At 42.4% G+C, this 27,234-nt stretch overlaps 2 protein-coding genes across 2 annotated transcripts in view; both read left to right on the top strand.

Moving 5' to 3' along the window:
- Nucleotides 1-16,852: 16,852 nt before the first annotated feature.
- On the top strand, nucleotides 16,853-19,533 carry TNFRSF17 (TNF receptor superfamily member 17). Its single transcript, XM_054589239.1, has 3 exons — nucleotides 16,853-17,009; nucleotides 17,361-17,492; nucleotides 19,084-19,533. Exons 1-3 carry the CDS (start codon nucleotides 16,892-16,894, stop codon nucleotides 19,365-19,367), a joined length of 534 nt encoding a protein of 177 aa, XP_054445214.1. The 5' UTR covers nucleotides 16,853-16,891; the 3' UTR covers nucleotides 19,368-19,533.
- A 3,710-nt stretch (nucleotides 19,534-23,243) lies between these two features.
- SNX29 (sorting nexin 29) overlaps nucleotides 23,244-27,234 on the top strand; it is a 547,242-nt gene continuing 543,251 nt past the window's right edge. The window contains exon 1 of the mRNA XM_054589590.1: nucleotides 23,244-23,363. Within this exon, the coding sequence (XP_054445565.1) occupies nucleotides 23,357-23,363 (7 nt within the window). The 5' untranslated portion in view covers nucleotides 23,244-23,356. The remainder of the gene's footprint in view (nucleotides 23,364-27,234) is intronic.

Consider the following 27,234-nt stretch of genomic DNA (forward strand, 5'->3'; position numbering starts at 1 on the left):
ATTAAAACTTTTATTGTTTTCCATTGTCCTTTGCTAGTTGTTGGCCCTTGGGCATACTCCATAAATTCTCAGCCTCAGTCTTGTTATCTGTAAATGGCAGTAATAATTGCACCTACCTTACCAGGCTGATGTGGAGATTAACTAAGAATCAATGCAAAGCACATAGAACAGCACATCGCAAGAGCCCTGAGAATGCTAGCTTTCACTATTAAGGTCAGCATTTGTTTTGGATTGAGGCTAGCTGCCTGAGGCTATATAAAATGAGTCCTTGGTTAAGATGGAGCAAAGTACATGAGAAATCATATGTTCTAAGTTGGCTTGCCCAACAACTGTTAAAACGTTAAGAAAGCAGAGTTGGCCTAGCAGTTTGGCCTGATAAAGTTGAACAAGTTGGGCTTTGTGAAAAGACAGTTATTTTGAAAACACGGGTTTTGGCTATCATTAGGCACACAATGAAAATGCATTAAGTGAAAACCTAAGGAAGGCTCACATTTTTCGGTATATTAAAATCATATCATTATATCATAGACATAATCTTAAACATAGAAATAAAGGAATTCATTTTAATCATGGCTCAGAATTGCTCTCTTTTTCTGAAAACCTCTTAATCAGCAAATGTCAAAAAATGTTTAAGATGCATGGTAACATATTTCAGAGCAAGTGTAAAATTTAATGTGTGCAAATTATTCATATATTTATAATTTTATTATAGCTCATGAGATTTGAGGAATCAAGAGCAGGGTGAAGGGACTATCCATTATTAGCTGCTTTAAAAAGCCCATAAATAAAATAAGTTTAAATATTGTAACTCTTTTCCTATTGACTCAAAGTTATTTAATAAGATTGGAAGTTCTCATTGATTTGAAAGGCTAAATTGGTGAGAACTTTTATGAAAAAGCTTTCTTTAAAAAAGTCAGGCTTTCTGTAGAATTGAACCAAACTGTGATGTGTATCAGCTGGTTTTCTGAAGCTGCTTTGGTTTGACTTGGAAAGTTTTAAAAATAGTGCCAGAACTATTTCAATAATTTACTCCTTAATGGAGTAAATGATTGACAATGGAAATATGAGCATGCCTTGATAGTACAGCGAACCCCCGGGAGTGCCCGACAACCTGAGCGTACTGTTAGTTATTATTTATTAAAATTTGAAATTCTCCTAAAAGTTAGTGGGAGAAACAGAGAGGCTTTTGGTCAAAGTGATAGAGCCTGGAGGGTAAAACTAATGATTCAGCAGTCACCTCCCCCAAGCAGTAGACTCTGCCTGTGATATATCTATTTCTGGACCAAAGCAGCAGTAGTTATGGGTCCTTGGGTTCTTAGAGTCACTCAGAGAAGGCAGACTGTTTGACAGGAAGCCTCTGGGGAGCGTTCCAAGTCATGAGAATCAAATAATGACCTGACCGTGCCCAGGTTTTATTTTACGAAAAAATAGTCTTCTAAAGTGTTCTTTACACAAGTATACCTTCACATGGTACACAATTAACATAATACAGATGAAACATTATTGCTCCTTGATTTTCAACGCACATCCAGCTGGGACCCTTGTTCCTCTCATTCCAAAGTCAACAGACATTGATACTGTTATTTCCATATGTCTTCTTCCATATATTATCGATTCTTTTTTCTTTCTTTTTAAAAATAATTTTTATTTTTATGTTACATTTGATGTATTATATTACATTAGTTTCATGTGTACCACCCAGTGATTAGGTTTTTATATAACTGACAAAGTGATCATCCCAGTAAATCTAGGACCCATCAGCCACCATGCAGTTATGACAATATTATTGACTATATTCCCTATGCTGTACTTTACATCCCCATGACTATTCTGTAACTACCAATTTGTACTTCTTAATCCCCTCACCTTTTTCACCCATCTCCCCAAGCCCTCTCCCATCTCACAACCATCTATGAGTTAGTTTCTCTTCAGTTTGTTCATTTATTCTGTTCTTTAGATTCCACATACTAGTGAAACCATACGGCATTTGTCTTTCTCTAACATTTCACTCAGCACAATACCGTCTATGTTCGTCCTTGTTGTAGTTTGTCAAGATTGCATTCTTTTTAATGGCAAAGTCAGAGTCCATTGTATATATGCACCACTTCTTCATCCACTTACCTATGGCTTAGGTAGCTTCAGTATCTTAGCTATTGTAAATAATGTTGCAATGAACAGCCCAGGGTTCCAGTGCCAGGGACAGAAGTGCCTATAACTTCTGGCTGTACAAACCAATGGAGATTGTGGTTGTATGAGACAGAGGGCTCCTGGAGTCCCAGGCATTCCTCCTAAAGGGCCTGCACACGGAATTACTGGGACTTGCTGGCTCTGGGGCAGCAGCTTGAAAGGCACCAGAGACATAAAGGGAAGAAATAAAGTATCTGATATCAGGGTAAGAGCTGGCGGGGGAGTGGGGGGAGACAGCTTTCTCCCAGACGGAAATGCTGACAGAGGTCATTGTTCCTTTTCTGATCCCTCCCTGTGCAGAGCTCAAGGGCCATATCTTAGTCTCTATCAACATGGCTATCACCGTTGGCCCTGCCCTGGTGAATCTCTGAGACCACTCCCCACCCAACTTGCAGGCCCACCGAAGTTGCTTCCAGTGGCATTTCCACACAAATGGCCTGTCTTAGCTCATGCTCCAGACTTTCCTAAAGTCTCTTAAATGTTCACAAACCCCAAACAAGCAGCATCTGGCCTCAGCATGCCCCATGCCTCTGGCTGAGTTGCCCCAGGCCTGGCACAAGGGGCAGCCAGCCTTGGTTTGCATCCCGGCCTCTCCTGGGCACCTCCGAGCCCAACACAAACATGCTAAGAGTAAAGAGATGGAAAGCAAAGCCAAGCAATTGTGGAAAATACTCTCGCTTTCAGATGTTTGGATGACTTCACAAGACATTGAGTCTGTTTAGGGCAGCTGCAATATATAAAATACTATGACAACAGAAATTGATTTTCTCACAGTCCTGGGGGCTGACAGCCCAAGAACAAGGCATGACAGGTTACGTTTCTCCTGAGCCTCTCCTTGGCTTGAAGATGGCCATTGTATCCTCTTGACAGGATCTTTCCTTTGTGTATGTTCATCCCTGGAATCTCTTTCACCCATACAGCATCATTCGAATTGGATTAGGGCCCCGCTACCCTAATAACCTCATTTTACCTTAATCACTCCTTTAAAGACCTATCTGCAAATACAATCACATCCTGAGGTACTGGGGCAGGGGTGTGTTTCAACTTGAACATATGAATTTGGGGGACATAATTCAGCCCCTAACACTCATTATTTACATCATTTCACATCCTCCTTTACTTCATTCCCCTTTTCCCTCCCCCTTGCTTCCCTGATTGCATGTTCCAGATAAAGCATTAACACAACATCCTTGCCTCAGGTTCTGTTTTCCAGGGAATTTAGGCTAATGCAGTGTAAGGAAAAAGATCCAAAATCCCACACTTTAGCTCCAAATCTATGTTCCATGTCATGATGGAGTTAAGTGAAATAGTTTCTATCCTAAAATGGGTCATAACACTTTTTTGTGATGGCTTCTCCATGCTCTTGATCTGAAACTCCCCTCCTAATCCTACAGAGCCCTATGTGACCTGTGCACTCTTCACCTCTCCAGTCTCAACTCCAGTGCTCTCCAGCACGCAGGTCCTCTTCCAGGTCCTCCAGCCCTCTTGCTCCCTTCTTGGCCTCAGGGGTATTACCCTTGCTCTGCCAGGCGGCTTACATGGTTGCCTTCTATGGATCGGATGAGTCTCAGATGAAATATCATTGTATTTGTTTCCTCCAGCTGCCATAACAAAATACCACAAACTTGGTGGCTTGAAACAAGAAAGATTTCTTCTTTCACAGTTCTGGAGGACAGAGGTCTAAAATCTGGGTGTTGGTTGGGTCACCTCCCTCTGAAGGCTCTAGGGGAGGATCCTCCCTCACTCTTCCAGTTTATGGTGGCTGCTGGCAGTCCTTGACCCTCCTCGGTTTGTAGACTCATCACTCCAGTTTCTTCCTTTGTCTTCACATGGCATTCTCCCTTGTGTCTGTGTACATGCAAATTTCCCCTTCTTACAAGGACACAAGCCAATTGATAGTACCCACCCTAATGCAGTATGACCTCATCTTAACTTGATTACATCTGCAAATACCTGATTTCCTGATAGGCTGCATTCACAGGCACCAGAAGATAGGACTTCCACATATCTTTTTTGGGGACACAGTTCCTTAACACCTCCTCTCCTTAACACAATTCCTCTGAACAGAAGTCCTAAGCACTTTGCTCCTTCAACCCTAATTAAAGGTGTTGTGCTGTCATTAAAATGTGCTTTTTAGATCTCCCAGGTGGAAAATGGGATTGAATGGCCCCAGCTGCTGCCAATAGGTCCTCACGGGGCTCCATGTCTATCCTGAGTTAGTCTGGATATGACATGGCCTTTCCTACTGGCAGGTTCTCAGTCAGTACCACTCTCTACCGGCTTATGGAATGCACAGTCTGTGGACACGGAATCCCACATGGCATAGCATTTGACCAGGGAAACTGCTTTGCAGTGAGAGAGGCACAGGGGTGGGCCCAGGGCCACTGGTCATGTTATATTCTGTGCCATCCAGAAGCAACTGGTCACACAGAGTATTGCATTCTTGAAATGCCAGCTTCCATGCTGCACTCCGAAACATGGGCTAACGCCCCTCAGAACACAGCGCATGCACTGAATCAGAGAGCACTCTGTGAAGCTGTGTCCCCAGTCGGAAGAGGACACAGGTCCGGGAACTGAGGGAAAGAAGCAGGAGTGCACCCACTTAGCATCACTCACGATGATCCACGGGGGGACACAGCAAAGGTCCTGCTGAAGTATACAAGCTGTACCGGGACACTTGGGACACCTGTGCCCTGGTTAGCAGGAGAAAAGGGACATCACCATCCTAGTAGAGGTAACTGGTGTCAATCATCAGGAAGAGGCAGAGCCGCCTGCACAGAGTGGGAGCAGGGAGCAATATGTGTGAAGCCCAGGTGATCTACGTGGGGGCCCCCTGGCACTTCATTGTCCCACTGAAACTGTGAATGACCGGTGCAGTAACCCTGGCTTGAAAATGGTATGATCTGGCAAAAGTTGAGAGCTCTCAGGAATGAAGGTTTGGGCCCCACCTTGCAGCAGACCCTCAGGACCAGCTAGGGTGATAGCTGAGGGCAAAAAGCTTTAGAATGAGTAGTGGAGGAGGAAAGGATAAGTACCAGTTGCAACCTCAAGACCAACTGCAATGACAAAGGCCTTTGTGTGAACCAGTCACATTCCTTTTTAAAGGTCCTCCTCTGAAAGAAAGGCCTACGGAAATCATGGAGGGTTGCTCCCCAACCATGCATGGAGACTGTGGCAGCCATGACACAGTCTCTGAGAGGTGCAGGGAATGAACTTGATTGACCGCCCAGCTGCCGCCACTCACCGCTGCTCTCACACTGAGACTAAGCTTCCTGGGACTGCTCCCAGCCAGGCCTGAGCATGGCAGAGGTATTAGTGCATTAGGCCCACTGCTGTGAGATACAGGGTTGCTCTGATGGGCAACTTTGGTTCACAAACTCGCCATCAGGCTGCCCAGTCCTTTATTGGACTTGCACTAAAGTCTGAGGCTCTTGCTACCCAATTTCCTTTCTTTCCCCTTCTCCTTCAGTGGTGTTGGACCTGCATTAAGGTCTGAAGTTCTTCTCTCTCTTGACTTCCTCCCTTTATTCGTCAAAAAATGTTTCTGCGCCTCCCCCACCCCTAAGCTGTTGCAGTCTAGTTTCATCTCTGTGACTGCTTCTTGGAGGACCTTCAACTAACTATGGGTTTCTTTCTTCCCTCCCCTCCCTCCTCACTCACCTCTCTTTCAGTCTGTATCTTATTCCCATGCTTTATCTGTAACAGCACTTTCACAATTGTCTGTTCTTTATTTATTACTTTATTTTTTCTGTTTCAGCAACGAGAATGTAAACTCCATTAGGGCAGGAACCACATCTAAAATAAACTCACTGTTGTATTTTGGTGCCTGGCATTGTGCCTAATAGGTAGTGAGCACTTGATCAACACTTACAAAATGGGAGTATTGATCAGTTAATGCTGCAGACGTTACTGTCAGCATGCTCTTTGTCTTGCAATTGTTGGTGTGGAGACACAAAGTGTCAGAGGGAGAAGTCAGTGAACTGAAAAACAAGAAAGGAAACTTCCCTGACATAGTGAGTAAACACCTCTGACGGTCAAAATGAAGACACTTTGAAAAAGTCTAAAGAGCTGATGCAAGGTGGCACTTCTGGTGCTGAGGAAACAGGAGTTCAGAGGAACTGATCTTTAAAGGCAATCGAGCAGAGGACCTTCAGACTTGGCCCCAAATCAAAATGGCCTTTTCATGCCCACAAGCAACCAAAGATTCTGAGGAGTGTGCAGAGATGTGAGTAAGAGGGAGCAAAGGGAGGGCCACCTTTGCATTGGAATCTGCCCTGCAGGACTCGCTCAGAGCGGCTTCTGAGCTCAGTGCTTCATTAGATCCTGGCTCTGAGCTGTTTGGTCTCCTCCAGCTCCCCTTAGCACCACGCCAACCCCACTCCACCACCCCACCCCCAGCCCCGCCCCGCCAACTCTGTTTCAAGTCGAAGAAGAAACTAAACTGTCTGCTGTTTATGGGTACACTGGAGGACCAATGTTTCTGGCTTAATGTTTACTGTTCCTTTGTGCTCTTTTTAGTTTTGTGTTCTTTTGAGGTTTCTTTCATTGTGGCCTGTAGTGTACTAGAAAGGAATTGTTTGGTAATACTTTGTTCTCTTAAGGAAGTTTTTGGTGGTGGTGAAGTGTCAGTATTTCTCAATGGTTAATACCATGGCTTTGGACCCTGTATCAGCCAGGATAGGCCAGGTCATGTTGCCATAACAAACAACATGCCTGTTTTAGCTGAGGCAGCTCTATGAAAATACCACAGGCTAGGTTGCTTGAACAACAGAAATTTATTTCTCACAGGAGGCTAGGAAGTCCAAGATCACGGTGCCAGCAGATCTGGTGTCTAGAGAAAGCACTCTTCTGGCTTGCCAGTGCCTTTTCACTGTGTCCGCCCAAGCTTTCTGATATCTCTTCTTCTTTTTCTTTATAAAGGGCTTCTTTTCCTCCTGTTATTTTATTATTTTATTATTATTGTTATTTCAACAATTTTACTTATTTATTTTTAGAGAGAGGGGAAGGGAGGGTGAAAGAGGGGGAGAAAAACATCAATATGTAGTTGCCTCTCATGCGCCCCTACTGGAGACCTAGTCTGCAACTCAGGCGTGTGCCCTGACCGGGGATCGAATCGACCAGCCTTTGGTTCACCGGCTGGCACTCAGTCCACTGAGTCACACCAGCCAAGGCTGACGTCTCTTCTTATACAGGCACTAATCCCATCATGGGGGCTCCCACCATTCTGACCTCGTGTAGCCCTAGTCACCTCCCAAAGGCTCTGTCTCCAAATACCGTCACAATGGGGCTAGAAGATTCAACATATGAATTTTGTAAAAGACAAATGTTAAGCCTGTAACAGGGTCCCTCCTGGGTCAGCCAGCTCCATGCTTCATCATCCTCCCATTGAAAATCAGGCCCACGGAACTGTCACCGTGTGGGGCATTGCCATTCGCCATGGCAGAAAGAAGGAGATGAATTAAGGATGTGGTGAATTAAGTACTGGTTCTGAAAGCTTCTGCCTTCAACTGAGACATGTCCCTTCTTCTCGAATTTTCTTGATCAAAAGCAAGTTTCATACCCACTTGTAACTTCAAAGTGAAACATGGGAGGTGCAATCCTGCCTTGAGCTCAGGATAGACCTGCATTACTGGAAACAGCGCCAACTATCACCAGAGTCGCACTGTCTAGATGTTGCTGTGAAGGTATTTTCTAAATGTGACTAATATTTAAACCAGCAGACTCTGAATAAAGCAGATCACTTCCATAATATCGGTGGGCCTCATCCAATCAGTTGAAAACCTTAAGAGCAAAAACTGAAGCTTTCCAAAGGAGAAGGAATTTGGCCTCAAGACTATAACACAGAAACCCTACTTGAGTTTCCAGACTGCCTGGCTTGCTTGCCCTGTGGATTTTGGACTCAAGACTGCAAAACCAGCTCTTTCCTGAATTTTCAGTTTCCTGGATTGCCCTTTGATTTCAGACTTGCCAGCCCCCAGAACTGTATGAGCCACTTCCTTAAAACTATATATACTGTGTATTGGATCTTCTATCGGCTCAGCTTCTCTGGAGAACCTTGACTAATACATAGGTACACCCCGATTATAGCATTACCCTCACCCCATGCAAATACCCAGTCCAGAGCTAAGCTTTGTTCCCTTGAACCTTCTCTCAAACCACCTAACACAAGTCTAAATCCTATAAGAAGTTTCTAACCTTCCTTAACTGAGTCACCCAGGACTGGCTATGTAACTTGTGGGGCCCAAGGCAAGTGAAAATGCAGGTCCCTTGTTAAAAAATTACTAAGAGTTTCAAGATAGCAACAGCAGAGACTCAACCAAGTACACGACGTGTGACCTCTGCAGTTGAACTTAACCCTGTGCTTACAGGTCACGTGCCCACATAATCGGCCCTGGAGCATTTCACACTTCCCCATGGTCAGGTATCAGGTCGGTGTTCAACCGCAGGTGTGTCTGGTGGTCTTTGGCTGGAGGGTATTTATGAGAACTTCCTTCCAATCTCTCTCTATATATAGAATCTCTCTATCTAGATATATATATCTTCTACTTATGTAAGGATACAGATGGAGATAGAGAATGAGGGAGAGAGAGGTGTCCTATCTATACCTATATATAAATAGATATCTGTGTCTATCTCTCTATATGCATATACATTTTCCTATCCTGTGCTTATCTCATAATATTAAAAAATTTTCAAAAACAACATTGTCTGCATAATATTCAATATTATATGGATTTGTATCCATATAGGAATATACCATGTTCTTTGTTAAAATTTGCTACACATGTCTGATTGCTTTTAATTGCCTGAAGTAGTTAATAAGAAATTACCCAAAAATATGTGAGAAATGAGCTTTTATATAATACATATGAGAGCATATATAGAGGCATGCTTATGATATTTTAAAAAATATACTGGAATATTAAAGAAAATACTAAATAATAATTACCAAAAATAATGTGTCCTAATAAATACCATCTATAACCACCAAAGTAAATTATGTTGAAAGCATCTAGTTATAGATGCAGTATATTGCAATGATGTTTGAATTTATGGGTGGTATTTCTTGACTTTGAGGAAAGGTAAGAGTTGTGGTCTGAACTTGTAGGTTTTCTATAGGTCACTGTGCCTGCTCCAGGCTACACATCAGTCATCCTATGAAAAGGGAATTCTGACGTTTTTTCTGCTACTGATTACCTTAGTACTAACCCCTTGCCTTAATTCATTTCTCAAACTCAAATGCATCCTGCCCTTCAGCCTTGCACTGACTCCTTTTCTCATCTTCCCTTGCAATTCCAATGTTTAATGCATAGTGCTGTTTTCCTAGGCTTCAGTTTGAGATGACCCTATTTATGTGGGGTCTCCCTCTAATTGTATTACCTTAGCCAGCCATGGACAAAAACCTTCCCAGAAATTGACTGACTCTGAGCATCTTGTTGTTGTTTTTTAAAAAAGATTTTATTTATTTATCTTTAGAGAGGAAGGGAGGGAGAAAGAGAGGGAGGGAAATATCAATGTATAGTTGCCTCTCACGTGCCCTCTACTGGGGACATGGCCTGCAACCCAGGTATGTACCCTAGACTAGGAATTGAACTGGCAATCCTTTGGTTTGCAGGCTGGCACTCAATCCACTGAGCCACACCAGCCAGGGCTGAGCATCTTTTTAATAATAACAAAATCACTGAAGTTTGCTGAGCCCTTGCTCTAGGCCAGGAACTGTGCTCACAAATTATTTGCACGTAAATTTATGTGCTCCATAAATTAATCCTTGCAACAATCTCAAGAAGTTTGTTCTATTATCAGGGACATTGTTACAGACAAGGAAACTGAGGCTCAGGAAGGTTAAGCCACTTGTCCAAGGTCACACACGATCCATTGTAGTGAAATTGGGCTTCAGAATTTTCTGGATTTAAAACTTTTGTCTTAATTATAATACTGTGTTACTCTGTGGGCAGCATCTAGACAGTTCTGCGTGAATATTTAAATTGTAAGTTTAAAACAGAAACATTAAAGATGTGCATTGGTCAGGATTGGTCAGGGGAGCTTAGTCACCATGAGTGTCAGAGCATAAGGGACACATTAGTGGAATCAGACCTTCTGCAGTTTTGGGAAAAGCTGGGGAGTTAAGGACCAGAGGAGTCACCTATTAATTGATCTGTAAGGCCAGGAACATCCAGTTGCTAACATGGGGTTTTGAAGGAATTCCTAGAATGGTCCAGGTTTCCTCTGTGTAGCCCCTGCCTCTGTGAATCAGGAGTCAAGCATTTGGTGGCAGCGCTGGGGTTGCTGTTGGTCAGCAGGGCCAGCAGTTGGAAAGAAGTCCTGGAAGTGGAGCAAAGGGGGTTGAGAATATACTTGAACCTATTAGACATCTTTGTGACCATTCATCGCTGCATGCAAGATGACGTCCTTCAGAGAACAGTGGCTGCTGCTTCCCACCTGTTTTCCAAGTCTCATGCACACTTCTCTGTTGACCAACTCTTTCTTGGAATGATACAGGGAAAAAGATTCCGGGAGACATAGTTTCCAGGGGAGCCAAGTGGACATAACACAAAGTGGTGCAGAGGTTATTCAAGGAAGCTGAGAGAAGGCAAGGCTTGATGTGTAGTCAGGGGCCTTGTGATGGCTAATTTTATTTGTCAACATGGCTGGGCCACGAGCTATCAGATATTTGGCTAAACTTTATTCTGGGTGTGTCTGTGAAGGTGTTTTTAGATGACATTAACATTTAAATAACTAGACTGAATAGAGCAGATTGCCCTCCTCAATGTAGGTGGGCCTTATCTAATAAGTTGAAGGCCTGACTAGAATGAAAACGCTGACCCTCTCTCAAGTAAGAGGAACTTGCCTGACTAATGAGTTGGGACATTAGTTTCTTCCTGCCTTTGGACTCAAACTGGAACATTGGCTCTTCTTAGGCCTCAAGCCTGCTGGCTCTTGGACTAAAACTTACACCACTGGCTATCCTGGTTCTCAGGCCTTCAAATTCAGACTGAAACTATGCTGTCACATTGACTCTCCTGGGTCTCTAGCTTGCCAACTTTAGATATTAGGACTTCTCAGCCTCCATTACTGTGTGAACCAACTTCTTATAATAAATCTTGCTCTCCCTATTATACATCCTGTTGGTTCTGTTTCTCTGGAGAATCTTAATACAGGCCTAGTTTTCCCTTTCTGAGTAACAAAATCTACTTGGACATTCTTGGAAGAAACTGTATACTTTTGGTTTAGATTTAATCGCTATAGGTCAAAGTGTTCTCCTGTGAAATTTGCTTGTAGTTTAGTAATTTTAGAAAAAGAATCTTTTAGTTGGACCTAATTTTCCTTGCAGAACACGTTAATGGCTTTGGACATTTGAGCAGCATCTCTTTGCTTCCTTGGAGCTGTGAGTGAGTGCTGAAGCTTGAGGATGACTTGGGGACAGCTGTCTCCTTTGTACTGGGTAGAGTGAGGTCAAGACTCGGCACACTTTTGGTGATGCTACTACATCAACAAACTCTTTCATGAACCATTTAAATACCCTTATTTTAAAACCATCCTATCTCTATATTACTGTGGTTCAGTGAAGTCCCAAAGTTACAGTCTTTGAGAACTGGAGGGAATCATGGAAATAATCTAGCTGAAATTTTTCCAAATTGTGTTTCATAATACATATACAAGTTCTGTCCAGAGGATATCCAGCCATATACTATGAAAAATAGAGACATTTATTGAAGAAGATACAAGATACGAGAAACATTGTACATAGGACAATGAAGCCTCAGTCCCCTTCAAAGTAAGTGCCTACCTTGGGACCTCAGTCAGTTCTCCCAGTCACTATCAGCTGTCCCATTGAATTTTCCTGAATCTCATCAATGGTCTGAAATCTCTTCCCTTTCCAAGGTGATTTTAGTTTTGGGAAAAGCCAGGAGTTGCAGGGTGCCAAATCTGGGCTGTAGGGGGTGCTGAGTCACCTGAGTTGATTTGATGTTTTGCCAAAAAACTCTGCATGAGACATGATGCCCGAGCAGGCACATTGTCATGATGAAGCTGCCAATCGCCAGTTGGCCATAGCTGCGGCCTTCTGAATCATCTGAATAGTTTCTGTGGAAGAATGTTCAAGCTTAGCACAAAATTTGATACAGATTCATTGCTCTACTAGCTGTCATTTTGAATGAGACAGCCACACAGACCACATGCTCACTCAATGGCATCTACCACCCCCACTGACAAATACAGTGAAGTTATCATTGTTCACACATGCATATTCTACTCACCTTGTCCACGACTCTCTAGTCCACTCTCCTTGGCTGCCAAGTCACATCAATGTTGCACAAACTGTTCTCGTTATATTAACAATGGCTGGACTTTCCCCCGACAGATCTCATATTCCTAAATGTTCAGAGGTGGTCCTTGAACAACAACAACAAAAGGATTCTATGACCAAGTAAGCTTGAGAAGGGCAGCACACCTTCTCCCTTTTGGAGAATCTAAGTGTACTTTAATAAAATTTGAGACACCTATTAGATTTTGAAGTTGATAGATCGGTCTGGACTTCAGGGGCAAAGTTGGAGTTGGATATATAGGTTTGGAAGTTAACATGTTTAAAACCATGAGAGCAGGTGAAATTTCTTAGGGAAGAGTTTAGAAGAAATAGGGGTCTGCGAGGTCTGGAGGTGCTGTAGCTCTCTTACGAACATGAAGGGAGGACCTGAGAACAGAGTCAAGACCCAGAAGATGGCATGGTTGAGCCAAGTGATGGAGACAAACCAGGATATTGTTGGCCATAATGCAAACCACTAAAGCTGATTCTACCATTCTACTTTTCAGCTATAAAACCAGTAAATTTTTTTTAAACTTGTTTTTATGTGATTTCTGGTGGAAAGAGTTCTGACTACTATGATGTCTCCTAACCTCTTTTGCCCCTTTATCTCTGTCTTCTATTAGTCTGTCTTTCCCCATCAGATATCCTGTCCTGGAGGAGAGTCTGCTGACCTATGATGTCAGAATCAACCCATCGCCCCCATCCTGAGGGGCGAGGGGGAAAGCACGACTTAACGCAAGCAGTCAGTTGTCGACATTTCAGGCATGAGTGGAGGAATCAGTTAAGAACTGGTTGATATGGTTAAGGATTTAAAAAATATATATGTTTATTGATTTTAGAGAGAAAGGAAGGGAGAGAGAAACATCGATGTGAGTGAGAAATATCGATTGTTTACCTCCAGTATGTGCCCCTGATTGGGGATCAAACCCTCAACCTTTTGGTATTAGGGATGATGCTCCAGCCACCTGAGCCACACTGGCCAAGGCTGGTTTAAGGATTTCATTTTTATTTTTGGATTCCTTAACCAAGCAGAACTGACTCTGGCTAATTTAAGCCAAAATTAGACTTTATTGGAAGGCTCACAGGGTTGTCCCCAGAATCAAAGACAGAACTGAACAAACTGAACAACAAACCTGGGGAAGGGGAGGAACCAGAGCCACCCTCAGGAGCCTCAGCAGGCTCTCATCAAAAGTCTCTCTGGGCCTATTTCTGACATCGTTGCCTGTGTTCAAGCTTGAAACGACCAGGACAGTGAATATACATGTGGCGAGGCAGGCTAAGTCAAAGAGGGAGAGAAGGCAAGCCCCTTGGCCCTGGTTCCTGGGAGCCCACCCTGAATGTTTGAGAGGCATGGTGACAGGCCAAGAATGTCTGGTATAACCTCTGAGGATGAAACCACCCCTGGTCTTCCTCAGGCTGCTGGAGGCCTACAGGTGATGAGGAATAACCTCCGTAGTTTTCAGTGCTCTTAAGGCCCTGTGAGTGCCCCCAGGGAAAGGCTTCCTTTGATGCTTTTGGTTTTCAGGCGTCACATTCACTTAGATTCTGCTCAAGGGTGGTGTCTCTTACATCTTTAATCTTTTTTAAAAAAAATATATTTTATTGATTATGGTATTACAATTGTCCCATTATTTTCCTCCCTCTATCCCCTTCCTCCCAGTAGCCCCATTCCCTCTAGCAATCCCCACACTCCCTTAGTTCATGTCCATGGATCATACATAGAAGTTCTTTGACATCTCTAATCTTTATTCTTTTTTCCTTAGTCTGTGCTCTTCATCTTTAGGAAACCTTCCTTTCACTTCCTCTTCTCTTTGAAGTTCTCACCTGCAATAGACATGTTTGTTCCGGCCCCCCATTCGACTGTTGAAATCTAATCCCCAATGTTATGGTAATAGAGATGGGGGCCTTTGGATGGGAGGTGTTTAGGTCTGAGGAGGGAGCCCTTATGAATGGGATTAATGCCCTTATCAAAGAGGTTCTAGAGGGATGTCCTGCCCCTTCTCTCCTGTGAGGTTATAGTGAAAAGTTGGCTGTTTATGAACCAGGAAGTAGGCTCTACTTCCATGAGACACCAAATCTGCTGGTACCTTGATCTTGGATTTCTAGCCTCTAGAACTGCGAGAAATAAATTTCTGTTATTTATAATCCACCCAGTCTATAGGATCTTGTTATAGCAGTCAGAACGACTAAGATATCACCCTATAGGAAATGATTCATATTTTAAAAATAATCCTTATTATTAAAAAATAGTTGTTCAAACAGTACCAAAGATTTTTCAATGAAAAGTAAGTCTTCTTCCCACACTACATTTCCCATCTCCTGCCAGAGGCAATAATTACTGTCAGTCTTCTGTTATCTTTCCAGATATAGCCTATATTTATGTCTCTATATACAAACCCTAGTTATTTTATTTGTAAACACAGCAGGGCAGATTATACACACTGTTTGGTACCTTTTATTTTCGGCTCAGTGATGTTTCACTCATATCAAAACACATCTGTTCCATTCTTTTTGATGGTTATGTAATATTTGACACTGAGGTCACCCCCCACTCCCACTGATGGACAGCCTTTTGCGAATACAAATGATGCCGCAGTGAACACCCTTGTACATGTGACTTCAGGCACCTAAGGAAGCACATCTGTCAGAAATAACAGGGCTTTCTTTTCCAAGAGTTATCAAAGCTTTGTTCTTCCAGTTGCCTCCAGACTTCCCAGGCATGGCCCACTTGGGCGGCCTCCTCTTTTTCTCTGCTCCTTAAATACCTGTAATGTGGCTATTACCCACTGACACACTCAAAGACTACCAGGGACCTGAGTGGGTCACCTTTGACTTTTCTTTGGGATTTGACCTCGCTGCTTGTCCTGTCCTGAAACTCTCTCCTTGTTTGGCTGTTATGGGGATCATGTTTGTCTTCCTCTTTCTCTAATCATGCTTTTCCTGTGTCCTTTGCCTGTCTTCCAAAAGTCATCATTTGGCAGGAGCTGGAGGAAGCGGACCTGCTGGGCCAGCCCTTTCAGCTCCTGGCTATCGCACACAGGCAGGCATGCCAGTTAGCCCACTGCCTGGGCCACAAAGCAGGGCAAGGCGGTCAACATCCAAGCCAGAACTGTCTTCTAGGCTCAAATCCTTCATTGAAAAAAAATTGTGTTTTTAATTCTTGCATTTTGTTTTATTATCATTATGTTAATAGTTATTATGTACTATTTAAAAAAATATGAAAAGCTACAAAGAATAACAAAAAAATATAACAAATGACAAAATAAATACCAATGTATCTACTATTCAGCCTAATAAAATGTGAGACCAATACAGGTGAAGCCTCTTTTGTACCCTTCCTGCCATGAAGAGATAATCACTCTACTGAATTTGGAGTTTGTCATTTCCTTGCCTTTTAACTGAATCCTGCATTTCCGACTGACCTCTCTGGTTATTTCTATATGGGTATCTCACTCAGTATGGTTAAAAGCAAACACAAGTGGTTCCATTTATGTAATAGAGAAATACATTATGTAAATCTATCTATCCACATCCATCCACAGAAATCCTTCCAGAAAGATCTGTTTCATGGGTGGGTCAAACAGAACACATCAGAAGGCCTATTTGTCACCTCTGAGATACACCAAAATGTTACCAGTGATTATTTCTGAATGCTAGGACTATGCATAGTTAGTATTTTCTAAACTTTTAACAATGAGACATGGATTACTTTAATAGTAATTAATAATAATAATAATACCCCAAATTTATCTTTCCCTTCAACTCTCATGCCAATTTAGCCTTTACCCCAGACTTCCCTATTCTGTCAGAATTCTAGAATTCTTAGGTTCAAAACCTGGTAGGTGTGCTCAATATCCTTTTCCTCTTTCACATTCCATCAGTTTCAACTATACTTTGGGGTTACTTGAGTGACTTTTTCTCTCTTTTGTTAGATTGTAAGTTCTTAAGGGGCACAGGCCTTGTCTTATCTAGCTCCCTGGGGCCCATCATACAGCACTGCTCATAAACAGGTGCTCTAAACATGGTTATTGAACCTTCTGCTTGGTGGCTCAGGCTTGTCTACCTCTTGTTAATTGTCACCTGGCTGAGAAACTGTCACTATAAATAAGCAGTTTCTGTTTCAGGTTTGTTTTGCTGTTGGTATTCACGCTCCATCCTTCCCCTACCCAAGCTTCAAACTATGAAAAGGTAACTCTGTTGTTGGTATTCAAATCCTTAGCAACCACTGGTCAAGGAGGCAGCTCTCTTAAGAACCAAGTCATCCAAGTGCGCTTCTTTTTTTCCCTCAACATTGTAGGTGCCTATCACTCCACTTGCTGGGGATTCTTGACGAGATTTTACTTGTCTTTCCATGCTGTTCTTTCTGTGGTCTCCTTGTTTCTTTTTGTGGACGAGTTCCAGATGGCTCAGCAGTGCCTCCAAAATGAGTATTTTGACGAATTGCTGAAGGCTTGCAAATCGTGTCAACTTCGATGTTCTAATACCCCTCCTCCAAGGTGTCAGCGTTATTGTAATACAAGTAAGTACCACTGCTTGAGTAATTATTCATTGATGTGAAGTATTCTCTGTATACTGGCTCTTTATTCAAGGAATAAACATTACAAGGGAAGATGGTGAGATTTTCTGCAAAAAAGGAAAAGGGAACAGGGGAATTATTTAAATGCCAACAGGAATAAAGTAATTATTCAGAGCTGCACTCAATTTTATTCAGCACTGTTAGCAACCCAGTATTTTATCAACTCTTCTAATTAAGTGTTATTTAGCATTTGAAAGTCAGTGTTGATGAATTAGGGGAATTGGATAGCAAATAATCTTTACTTGATGTAGATGTTATCAGTTCATTATCTCTCTGACATTTCTTTTAATTTAGCGAAAGGAACCAATGTCATTCTTTGGACCTGTTTGGGCCTGAGCTTGCTAGTGTCTTTGACAGTTTTCGTGCTGATGTTCTTGCTAAGGAAGATGAACTCTCAACAATTAAGGGACGAATTTAAAAGCACAGGTTGGTTTGACAGTCAATCTTTGAAACCTGTTTCTAGGAAGTGGTTGTTGCTAGCTTCAGTTCCTTTTCCTTTTTTATGCTGAATGTTTCATTTGGTTAGAGCCCTTTTGAGTGTGTTAGAGAACAGTTACCTTAACTGAACTTCTTGGTAGAAGAGACCTGTCTTCTTTCTAGTGTTTACACCTTCTTTGCAGGTGTCATACAATGTCAGCCTTCTCCCACATTCTTCCCTTGATATTTACTCTTTTGAATTACTGAGGCTTCCTTGGGAAGCATCCATCTCTCTCTCTTTTTTAGAGAAGGGGTGTGTGTGTGTGTGTGTGTGTGTGTGTGTGAGAGAGAGAGAGAGAGAGAGAGAGAGAGAGAGAGAGAGAGATTGATTTGTTGTTCCATTCATTGATACATTCATTGGTTGACTCTTGTATGCACCCTGACTGGGAATCGAACGAGCAACCTTGGTGTATCAGGATGACACTCTAACAATTGAGCTACCTGGCCAGTGCAAACCATCCATCTCTTTGATCAAAGTTTGTACATTAATTAAATGTCATGTTATCAGAAACTGCTAGCCAGGTGTGCTACTATCAGGAGAAGTATATTCAGCAAGACCTGTGGTCATATATTTAATACAAATATGTGTTATTTGCTTGGGTGAACATTTTACTGCTGAAAAATGTTAGAAATGAATAACTAGTTGCTCCTGGATTGTTTGAGCAATTATCTCAAAGATTATTATCTTCACAGGGAGGAGAGAAGCAGTCCCAGAGGACTGGATTTTCCTAGAGAAGTGATTGTTCCTTAATACCCTCAAGGTCTAAAGGGCTCTTTAAGATAAAACTATATCTGCAGCACCTTTGCCCATGATCTGATTCCCGAACACTCTGTAGCCATTGCCTTATTTCTTTATGCATTTTTTTGTGTGCATAATCTGTAAACCATCTACCTTCTTTACTTTCTTGTGCAGTAAGGAAAGGTAAATGGTTATCCTATATAATTCACTCCATTTTATTTTTGTTATGCCTGAGGTCTGAGAAAGGTGGAGGGGGGGTGACTTTTAAGTGTGGTATTTTGGAAGATGGAATTATAATGAGGAAGGTTGGGGAAGTAGTAAAACTCCACAGGCATATAATGGGGGCATAATGGAGACTCCTTCCTTATGTGATCACAGAGATTCACTAAAACAATTTTAATCTGATACACAATGTGAAGAGAGAAACCTCTTTACTTTGAATTCTAAAGTATGACCCATGGGTTAATCTTGGTGTACTGTGATAGTACAGTGGTAACTTGTTTTATGCTTGTAAAATAAGGCCGAAGCCAGTTGTCTAGATTTGTATGTAAAATCACTCGATTTTCAAATGTGGCCAACATAAGTAAACACTAAAAACACTCTATACCTTAAGGTATGTCTTTGAGCCTATTGTGTCTGGTGGTCTGCTAGTTCATGATTTCTAGTGTAGGACTACACTCATTTGTTTTGTAGGAAAAGATCTGTCTCATAGTGTTTTGAGCCTGAGGTGTACTGCTAAGACTGTTATGACCATACCCCCCTGGGAAGTTTAGGTTAACCTTTCTGTTTCTGCATAATCAGGATCAGCTCTCCGGAAGGAGGCTAATGCTGACGTGGATGATAGAAAAGATAGCAGGAGCCGTGAGGAAATGCTTCCCAAACGCCTGGCGTACACAGTAGAAGAATGTACCTGTGAAGACTGTGTGAGGAGCCTACAGAAGGTTGATTCTGATGACTTCTTTCCTCTCCCCGCTATGGAGGAAGGCGCCACCATCCTTGTCACCACAAAAACAAATGACTATTGCAATGGCCTGCAAGCTGCTGGGTGTTTTGCAAGGATGGAGAAATCAATTTCAACTATATAATTAACCATTTTGAGTAGTGTAGAGCTACTTTCAAAATCTTTTGTCAGAAGGAAAGGATGATATATGGGATCTCTTTAGGATGATTGTTATCAGTTGCTGATATAGCTTTTTGTCCTCTAATCCTAGAAAATCTTTATGTTAGATACATTTCTCTATTTTACTGTTGGGAGCTTAACTGTAGACACTTCATTGGTTTCAATGATGAAATTCTTGACTCACTGGAGAAAAGAACTGCAATGTGTAGGTCCCAGAGTCACAAATTTCTATGGCTGGGTCACTTCCCTCCTATACATACACATATGTACTTCAGAACAAACTGAATTTTTCTCTTTATTGTTAAAGGCAAGTAAGGTTATTCTATGCACTTCTATTGATAGGAGAAGCCTAGAGTCCACCATGCTAATTCAGTGTGCAATGCATGGGTAGTTCCTGACCTTTTCAGTTTCCAGCTTAATGGTAACCTCAGGCATCATTATAGTTATATAAATATATGTAGAATTACAAACTGTGATAAAAGTTTACTAGGTATCATTTACAGGCCCAAATACAAGCAATAACGATAGTTAACACTTACGTAGTTACTAATGTGCAGGGATTGTTCTAAGTGCTTTACCCGTACTAACTCATTTAATGCATAAAACAAAACTACAAGGTAGGTGGGCCATTATCATCTACATTTTATAGATCATGACAGAAGCTAAGTCAGAGCAAGGTAACATAGCCGGCTACTTTGGCAAAGTCATGATTTAAACCAGACATTTTGATCTATTTCTTTTTTCGCTTCACATTAACTTAGTTCCATTTCTGAGTTTCCCATCTCTTTGGGCTACAATCTTAGTCATTACAGGGAGAGGGGTCCCTTCCTGGAGTTAAGCAAAGCTCCTTATGAAAAGGCTATGCAACAGGTGATGCCCTGTGATAATCTGTTGACTTTGATCATTGCTCAAAGGCCCACTGGCACCACAGCATAGAACCTCAAGGTTTTGGGGCTTTGTGCTTTTTGTATCCAGTCTGGGATATAGGGACACTTTGGGGGAATCTTTTTAACCATTTGGGGCCCATCATGGCTCCATTCCAGGCCCTTGAGCGCCATAGGAGAAAAAACAGTATAGTGATTAAAGCATTGACTCTGGAACCAGACTGTCTGGGTTTCAATCCTGGCTGTTACTAGAAAGTTATAGACCTTTGGTGACTATAATAAATTTGCTTAACCACTTTATGTTATACATGCAAATATTTTTTTCCATAAAGATATCTGGTTCATAATAAGTGATTCGGTTAGTTACATCGCTATGATTTTTATTAGTCCCTTTGAGGTCAGGTCTCTCTGAGGGCAGGCACACATTTCTTTTCTGCTATATCGTTCCTAGCTGCTCCTCATTCCCACATGCCCAGTAACAACCTCCTCAATGAATTTCGATGTTGCAAAAGTTGACGTTAGGTGTTTGATTCTTAACTTCCAGGACCAGGCTAACATCTCAATGAGAAGGAATTACAATACTTAAAGGGGATGGTTGGTTGTAGAAAACAAAAAGCACAAACTACAATTTCAATAACTTATCCTGCACCAAGTGATATAAAGAAAAAAGTCCTGGCTGGTGTGACTCAGTAGATTGAGTGCCGAACTGTGAACTGAAAGGTCACTGGTTCAACCTGCTGGATCCCCAGATGGGGGCATGCAAGAGGCAACCTATGATGTATTTATCGCACATTGATATTTCTCTCCTTTTCTTTCTCATTCCCTTCTCTAAAAATAACTAAATAAAATCGTTAAAAAAAAAGGTACTGGGTGCTATGAGAAAGTATAACATAGTCATCTTCATGACAGCTCCATGAAGCATGTATGTGATGACTTACCAAAGGTTACAGAGGCAGGCAGATCTACACTAGGCTCTTTAGGGAGGATTCAGGCATACCCACTCTTTAACTAGAATAAGAAATTAACAATTGTCAAGTATAATTTTGAAAATGGGAAAAACAACCCTATCAACTGAATACACAAGTATTTTCATTAAAAAGAAAAAGTAAGAAATGTCAATTACAGTTGACATATCATATTAGTTTCAGGTATACAACATGGTGATAAGACATTCAGATAACTGACAAAGTGATTACACTGATAAGTCTAGTACCCATCTGACAAGTATTTTCATTGTTACATTCTCCTACACATGGCTGTATTTTGACACAATTGTAATCATGGTGTACAGACCATTTTGCATGGGGCTTTTTAAAAAAAAAAATTTATGTTTTAGAGAGAGAGTGGGAAGGAGGGAGAAAAAGAGGGAGAGAAAATATCAATAGGTTGCCTCTTCCATGCACCCTGACAGGGGACTGAACCTGCAACCTAGACATGTGCCCTGACTCGGAATTGAACCAATGATGTTTCACTTTGCAGATGTGCTGGCTAGGGATGCATGGGGCTTTTTCATTTTAATGTTTTATCAGTGGCCTTTCCCGCTCTCCCATAATCTTTATAATTAGCATTCTCAACAACTGCAGAGATTCCTTGTGAGGTTAGCCATGATTTGCTTAGCTATTCTACTATAGTTGGGCTTTGGTGCTCTCCACTTTTTCATTATTATAAACACTGCTGCAGAGAATAATGCATTCTCCAAACAGCTCTTGACCTCTGCTGAGCCCAAAAGATAAATTCCAAGGGTCCAGAGATTATGTGTTGAGTTGGAATGTAATAGAAAGACCATGGGACTGTGGGTCACAACAGAATTGGGCTGGAAATCTGGCTCTTTTCTCAGTGAGGCTTGGTCTGCAGTTCAGTGTTTTTAACTGGGTATCAAGGCATATTTGTGGATCATGCGTCTTAGTCAGCATTTTAAAAAAAAGTAAAGTGGAAGAGAACACATTACCTACAGAATTGTTGTTAAACTATTAATACTTAAATATAAATATGGTTGTTACAATAAAATGTACTTCTCTACTCTGAGTTGCAGGCAAACACGTTTAGCAAATACTCCTTTAATTTTCCTGGGTCCTCTAACCCCCATTTGTAAAATGGGGTGGGAAACTGGATTAATAAGATTGTTGTCAATTCGAGTTCTGGAGCAGGATCCATCTACTTTCATTTCCACTGCCACCACCCTAGCCTCAGGTACTGTCTCTTGCTGGACAACTGCAATGCCCCCCTAACCGGCTGCTCCTCCTTCACCTCGTCCTGCTACAATTCATTCTCAACCCCTAATAGTTTAAAAACTTAATTCAGACCGCGTCACTCCTCTGCTTAAATTCTTGCAGTGCCCCCCAATGTCTTACCTACTTAAGAGTTAGGTTGAGAAGTACAAACCCCTTACGACGGCTTTCAAGGCCTTCCACCCACCTCTTCAATCTTCTAATACCCTTTTCTCATTTGCCCTCTCGGTCCATCAACCTCTCCAGGCAACGCCTTTACACTTGCTGCTTTTGGAACACCTTTCCTGAGGATCTTCCTGGGCTGTTTCTTTAGCATCAAGGTATCAGCTCTAAAATCGTCTCCTCAGAGAGGCCCTTTAGGATTGTCCATCTCCCCTGTACCCACGCTTTGGCCCGTTACTCTTTAAAAAATGCCCTTCCTCAGCTTCTAACGCTGCTTGGAACCTTTCATCTAGTAGCCTTCCTTGTTCACTATCTGGCTTTCCCGCAGAGGTGTAAGCCCAGGAGGACGAGACGGCGTCCTGACCGTCCCCAGAGCACCCCCCCAGGACTCGCTGACCACCATTTATCCCCAAAGGGGATGCTGTCTGCTCCCGGACCTCAACCACCAATGCTTTGCACTAAGTCTAGGCTCCTGCGTCCTGGGGTTGGGGCGGAGGGGAATTTACGTTCCGGGTCAGGGGGCGGGGCCGTAGCTGTGCCGCTCCACTTCCGGGGCGGGGCGGGGCGGGGCGAGGCGCGGCGCGCTGTCGCCCGGCCTGTCTAGAGCTCAGCGGCAGCAGTGGCGGCAGTGGCGGCAGTGGCGGCGGTACAGCGCAGGCACCAGCCCGGGGAGCGGCACCATGAGCGGTGAGTGGCGGCCTCGCCGCTGTCACCTGTCCCGGCCGCCCCGGCTCCCGCCACTTCATCTGCACACTCCGGCCCGAGTCCCTGCGTCTCGTTCCTAGACCACCGTCCCTTCGCTTCCAGTTTCCAGACCCCATGTACCCCAGTTCCTGGCTCCTGGTCACCTGCAGTTCCCTGACGTCCGAAGTCCAGGCACTCCGAGTCCCCTGACTCCAGTCCATCAGTTAAAACCAGCTCTTCCACACCTGTACCCCAATCCTCCAGTCCCTCCCCGTCCTCCGACCCCCTGCCCAGTTACCAGACCCCCGGTGCTCCCTCCTGTGTTTCAGTTCCAACTCACTCTTGGACTCCTTGAGTCCCACTGCCAATTAAGGGTCCCCCAGCTCCCCAGTCATCCCCACCACCCAGGCCCCTTGTCTCCAGTCACTTCAGTCTCCACAAAGGCTGAGTGTCCTCTCTAGACACGTCTAGTTTGCTGACCCCTGAACCCCGTGTCCCCTTAGCTCCTGGTCCCCAGAGGACTATGAATTCTCCAACCTCTTTGTTTTCCCCGCCCCTCTAGTCTTCCGTCCCCAGTGCTTTGCTCTTCCAGTCACCAGTTGTTCCCCACTTTGGTCCTTGGTTCTTACATTTTGGTTTTTCGTCAAATTCCAGCCTCTTCATTTTCTTTTCTTAGATCATTTGAGATCTTCTTTGTCGGGTCCTGCCAGCCTTCCCTTGTGCAATGTGGAGCCCATCTGGGGACCATCGCTTGCCCTGCCCTGTCCACTCCAATTCCTCCCACAAAGGGAGGGGACTGGTTTTGGTGGGGAGGTTCTGAGGGGGAGGGAGGTAGGTGTGAAAAGCCGTCCTCAGTGTTTCTGAAGTTTAGCCCCTAGACTTAGATGGGAATTCTCAGTATTTTCCTCTGTTGTTTTGGTGCTAAGTCATTCCTGGGTGTTGCTTGTGGAGATGGGAGTGACTCAGGGAAGCCTCTGTGCTCACCCTGACTGGGATCTGGATTTACTTAGGAGGACCCACTTACTCTCACACTGCCTGTTTGCTCTTCACGGAAAAGTCCAGCCCCTTGGTCCTAGGCATTTTACCCAGGCATTTCTGAAGGTCGGCAGGGGGCAAGGGGAAGGCAATACATCTCTTCATTTTTAACTTTTAAGTGATCTCTGTGGATTTTTTTTTTTCAAGTTCTGTGCTTTTGTTTTTGCTATTCAAGAGCAAGATTTATGAAATTGATGGTTCCAATGAGGGAGCTGGGGATCGAAGGGTGGGTTTCATGGGAGACAGTCCATCTTCTGTGTCTAGAGTGAATGATTTTTGGACCAATTGTTTTCTGGTCCTTGAACATTAGTGATACCACAACAAAGATGTGATGAGCTGGTTTCTACCCAGGAGGTAATATAGTTTGGTGTTAAGTGCAGGCCTTGAAGCTAGACAGCCTGGGTTCAAATCATGGTCCTGCCACATAAAGCTGTGTGATTGAGAGCAAGTTACTTGATCATTTTGGAAGTCCTAGCAAAATGGAGATATATAATAGTACCTGACCCCTAGGCTTATTGAAATGATCAAATAACATTACTTAGGTGAAGTGAGTGGTATTTTGCCTCTCACATGGTGTATAGTCAGGAACTGAGAGCTATCATGGTTGTTTTCATAAGGACATGGGGTTCAGGTGGGGTTGTTTTGTGGTCCAGCTCTGGGACAAGGACTGGGGCTAAGTATTCCCTGAAAATCTCTTCCTTTTAATGTGACGAAGGAAGCTCTGCCTCAGGCTTACAGTTCTGCCTTCATCATAGGAATAAGTGAAATTGATAAGCCAGGGGAAATTGATCAGTATACCTTTCAAGAGGCAACTTAATATCAAAGATAAGAGATTTAAAATTTACTTAAAAAATAATTTGGTTTAAAGCCAAACAAATTACCAAAAGAAACCAACAATTTTTTTTTTTTTTTAGGGAAAAAGCATTAAGAATGAAAGCCTACTTTTGGAAAGGTTTTAATTGAGGCAGAAAAAGTGTTTGCTAAGGATGGAAGGGGAAGTCCAAGGTATTTTCAATCGTTTCTTTTTTTAAAAGTAAAACTCTTTATTTCCTCAAATTGTAAACAATACACATACAGGTGTCCATTAGTCATTTCTTGAGAATACAACTGAAATGGGGGTTTCCCACTTGTGGATTTTTTAATTAGCACACAGTAAAATAATATGGCATGGAAATAGTTTCTCTCTTCTGTCCTTTTTATTGATAGAAATTTTCAGACATCAGGGAAATGAAGAGAATAGTCTAATGAACAATTATCAACTCATGAGCACTTCACCTATATACCTATTTACTTTCTACCTCTCTCCCCAGTTTATTTTGAAGGAAATCCCAGACACTGTATCATTTCATCAGTAAATATTTTATTATGTGTCTCTAAAATACAGGTACTCCTTTTTAAAAACACAGTTCCGTTTCCATATCTATAAGTAATTAGCAATAATTCATCAATATCATCAGATGTTAATGCCAATGTTCAAATTTCCATGATTGCTTTGTAATTTTATTTTATAATTTAAAAAAAAACCCTCAGGATATAAATAAGGTTTAAATGATGCAAATTGGTTTCTCTTAAGTCTTCTAAGTCTAATTTTTAAGTTCACTTGCAATTATTTATTGTTTAGTATATTCAGAGTTCTATGAACATCACCATAATCAATTTTAGAACATTTTCAGTACTCCAAAGGAAACCCTATACCAATTAGTAGCCATTCGTCATTCTCCATCCCTTCAGCCCCAGGCAATCGCTAGTATATTTTCTCTTTCTGGATTTCCTATTTTGGACATTTCATATAAATTAATCATACAACATGTGTCCTTTTATGTCTGGCTGTGTTCACTAAGAATGTTCCCAGGGTTCATATTGTAGCATATATACGTACTTTGTTTTTTTGTGTGTGGCTGAATAATATTCCATTATATGGTTATGCCACATTTTTTTGGTTGTTCAGAAAAAGGAGAGACTTTATTCAGGTGAACAGTTTGCAAACCAGAGAAACTGAAAGTGCATTTCACTGAGACAAAGTGGGGACCCACTTTTATTTATTTTTTTAAGATTTTAGTTTATTTTTGAGAGAGGGGAAGGGAAGGAGAGAGAGGGAGAGAAATATATCAACGTGTGAGAGAGAACATCAATTGGTTGCATCTCTTTATGTGTTCTGTCCTCACAACCAACTAAGCCACATTGGTCAGGACAGGGAGGCCCACTTATACAGAGAAAGTGCCCATGCTGGTCACCAATTGGTCCTTTTTTGCGCAAATGAGGAATCCAAATTTGCAGTTTAATTGGTCCAAATAACGCTGTCCTGATAGGTTGGTTGTTATGGAGCCACTGATTGGTCAATAAAGACACAAATGGAGGATATAGCTGTGCAGCTCTTATTGTATGGGGCAGATCTCAGCCCATTTGTTGAAGTACTGTTCCAGGAATTCCTTTATAAGATTCAGCTCAGCTGGTAGGAACACAGTGCAGGAGGCTGGCAGCTCAGTCTGTGGCTTTTCCCGGTGATGTAGTATACATACGAGGCCCCTGTCAGCAATGGCTGCTAGACTCTGGTTATGAATTTGGGCCCAGTTAACTGCTTGGACTCCTTCTTGGCAGGTATATTCCTTCTCAGGGTCAACAGTTTTAATACAAATAATGAATATTTATTGAGTGCTTAGTCTGTCAGGCACTAAGCTTTATCTGGATTACATTTTTAAATCCTCTCAAAAACCTTATGAGGTAATTATATTGTAATACGTCTTTTACAAATGATAAAACTGGAGCGTGGAACGGTGAACAACTTGACAAATTTTACGTATCCAGCATTCAAACCTAACATCCAAGAAGGAGTGTCATG

Source organism: Pteronotus mesoamericanus, unplaced genomic scaffold (assembly GCF_021234165.1).
Source record: "Pteronotus mesoamericanus isolate MK-2021 breed Mesoamerican mustached bat unplaced genomic scaffold, CSHL_Meso_final scaffold_167, whole genome shotgun sequence".
Taxonomy (NCBI): Eukaryota; Metazoa; Chordata; class Mammalia; order Chiroptera; family Mormoopidae; genus Pteronotus; species Pteronotus mesoamericanus.